Source organism: Onychostoma macrolepis, chromosome 02, assembly GCF_012432095.1.
Source record: "Onychostoma macrolepis isolate SWU-2019 chromosome 02, ASM1243209v1, whole genome shotgun sequence".
Classification (NCBI taxonomy): domain Eukaryota; kingdom Metazoa; phylum Chordata; class Actinopteri; order Cypriniformes; family Cyprinidae; genus Onychostoma; species Onychostoma macrolepis.
This window is the reverse complement of record NC_081156.1, coordinates 35,879,277-35,882,261: the sequence shown is the minus strand read 5'-3', so window position 1 is coordinate 35,882,261 and position 2,985 is coordinate 35,879,277. Positions and strand designations below refer to the sequence as shown.

The following is a 2,985-nucleotide window of genomic DNA, read 5'->3' as shown; positions in this document are numbered from 1 at the left end:
GTGAGATAAACTCACAATTGTGAGTTATAAAGTCCAATTTTGTGGGGACAAAAAGACTGATATGTTCTCAGAATTGCAAGTTTATATCACGTAATTCTGACTTTATATCTCGCAATTGTGAGTGTATTTTTAAAAAATTCGGCACATGCGAGATAAAAATTCGCAATTACCTTTTTTATTTTTTATTCAGTGGCGGAAACGGCTTCCATAAATATTCCATTATACCATGTTGCAAAAATCACAGGAACGTTACTTTTGAATGTTCTCTGAAACAAGTAATATTTAAAAAAAAACTTTAGACAAAAATCCGACTGAAACGTTTCAGAAATAAAACATTCCAATAATGTTTTTATGGTAACATTTTGAGCACATTATTAAAGACCAGGTCATTCTGAATGAACGTTCTATTATTGTTACTGAAAGAACGACCCCACAACACTAGATTTCCTCAAACTCGTGTCAATCTAAACCTGGATGGCTTTATTTCTTTAAGGAGATGTTGATCACTGTCTGACAGTCAGGACAATAAAGCATCATAACAGCAGTTCATGTGATTCATATGATGCTTCATATTCCACATCGTTTAAAGTCACGTAAGAGTCAAATCCGTCTCCGAGAAAAACTGCATGTTTTTCAATCATCTGATGAAAGTCTTTGACTGAAGCCTTATTTGTGTTATTTAATACAATTCTGGGTTAAACTTTACAATAAGGTTCCATTTTTAAACATTAGATAAATAAAACAACCCATTAATCTTATGTAATGTGATTTTGAGCATTTTGTAATGCATTATTAAAATCAAATGCATCTGTTATATTATTTAATGGACCCAAGCAAGTATAAGCAAACTAACACGCCGCAAAAAAATATTTATTTTTCCCTCAATATTTTAGTCTGGTTTTCCAGTACAAATATCTAAACATTCTTAAATCATGATATATTAAAATAATAAAAAATCATAATAAATAAATAGAATAAAATTAAAATTATTTTGTTAATTCAAAAGGAAAACCAGATTTTGGGGTTTGTTCTTGTATTAAGAATACATTTTCTTAATTTTAATACATTTTCCAGAAATCATTTTTCAGAATCTTGCATCTGAACAGTTGTGTTTTTAAGTAATGTTTTACTGTAACAAATTACTTAACTTATGTGCATTAACTGTTAACTAACGGGACCTTAATGTAATTTTTGATATAAATGCAATTTTTATGAATTCACAATAACACTTTACATAAAGCCTTTATATATGTATAACGCATTATAAAAGTGTTTTTAATTATGCCTTATAATGCATTGAATGATCTCATGAATAATTATAACCAGTTATCATGCATTATAACACTTAATTAATCATTAGTTACACCTTTGGAAAGTATAATGCATTTAAACACACGACAAACAAACCTTCAGATATTACAATGCATTTTTGGTTACAGTTATTTATGAAAATATATAATGCATTACAACATTATGAATACGTTTATAATGCATTAAACAAAGACTTCGAGTGATTTCACTTTAGAAACCTGCGTGAGATTTTATACATGGATATTTTGCAAGATTTTGCAAGGACAGTTAAACAAGTTCATGATCTAAAAGGACTCGGCGTGAGAAATAGATATAATATAGTGAGTTATGAGCAGGCAGACGTTTGTTGATCCATACAGTATATTTGATCATGTACAATATGAACTCAAGAACCAGTACAAGATGATTGTCCAGAATAAATATCACAGCACACCTCCAATATTTACAGTATAAACAAACAATATTAAAAACACGATAAAAGCAAAGGAACATCTGCGTGAAGAGCTTTGGATCGATGATGATGATGATGATGATGATCTCCGAATCTTATGAGATTTCATATGTTACACAATTTACACCAATTCAACAACCAATAGGGTTTATACAGCAGGAGCGTTTCAGCCAATCACAGCAGACTCGCCTCATTAATATGCAAAGGAGGCTCATTATAGTATTCATGAGGATCTGCTGCGTCGTGCAAATCTGTGTTCGTCAGAAATGCTGTGAATTCCTTCGGTTGAAAGGAGTCTCTTACGAAGCTTCAGGGAAAGGAACGCCAATCTGCTCTTCACAGTCTTGATGCATCCAGACAGATGAAGTTACACACACACACACACACACACACACACGTGGAGCGTCGGTCCGTTAGCCTGAGTTCAGATACTCCAACGCCACTTCATAGCAGAACTTGTACTGATCCTGCAGAAAGACACAGAAGATCATCATCAGAACTCCACCACACTGTAAAAAAAACTGTAAAGTTTTCTCAACTTGTCGTTTTAAGTTTATAAAAACAAAAATATGAGAATCTCCCACAAAAATAAGTTGAGCAAACTCAAAAATCTGCTGAAGCTGGTAAAAATATTTTTTTTTAAGTTCGCTCAACTTTTTTTTTACAGTGCACATACAATAAACATTCAAAACATTTCATTTTATTTATTTTTTATTAAAATCACTGCACTATAAAAGATTAGGGTTAGGGGTTAATAGTCACATGACCTCTATAGGTCTGTTGATCATGTGACTTTTGTGGATATATTTACCAGAGTTACTTCCTGTTTTTACAACTGATGAAGGTGTTTGGATAGACGTCTTCTTAACTTTTATAGTCAAGTGATTTTAATAAAAATTTTATTTTTGAATCTTTTAACACCTGTATGCTTTAGTTATGAATCTACACAGACACACATACAATAAAAATTAGTAAGCACTAGAAACAAAAACCTGTAGTTCTTACAAATTTTTATTTCAGTTTTAGTGATTTTTGTTATTTAGTTAAAATTGTATTAATTTTGCTTTTGTCCTTGTTATTATTTTTCACTAGTATTTCTATGTTTTCTATAATATGTCTATATAGTTTTTATACATTTTTATTTTAGTTTTGTTTTTGTACATCAAGTTATTTAGTTAAAATTGTATTAATTTTGTTTTTGTCATTTTATTATTTTTCTAGTT

General features: G+C 30.4%; 1 protein-coding gene across 1 annotated transcript in view; it reads right to left on the bottom strand.

Moving 5' to 3' along the window:
- Positions 1-1,222: 1,222 nt before the first annotated feature.
- Positions 1,223-2,985, bottom strand: part of LOC131525926 (receptor-type tyrosine-protein phosphatase mu-like) — a 256,453-nt gene continuing 254,690 nt past the window's right edge. Inside the window, 1 exon segment of the mRNA XM_058753934.1 lies at positions 1,223-2,229. Coding sequence (XP_058609917.1) covers positions 2,176-2,229 — 54 coding nt within the window. The 3' untranslated portion in view covers positions 1,223-2,175.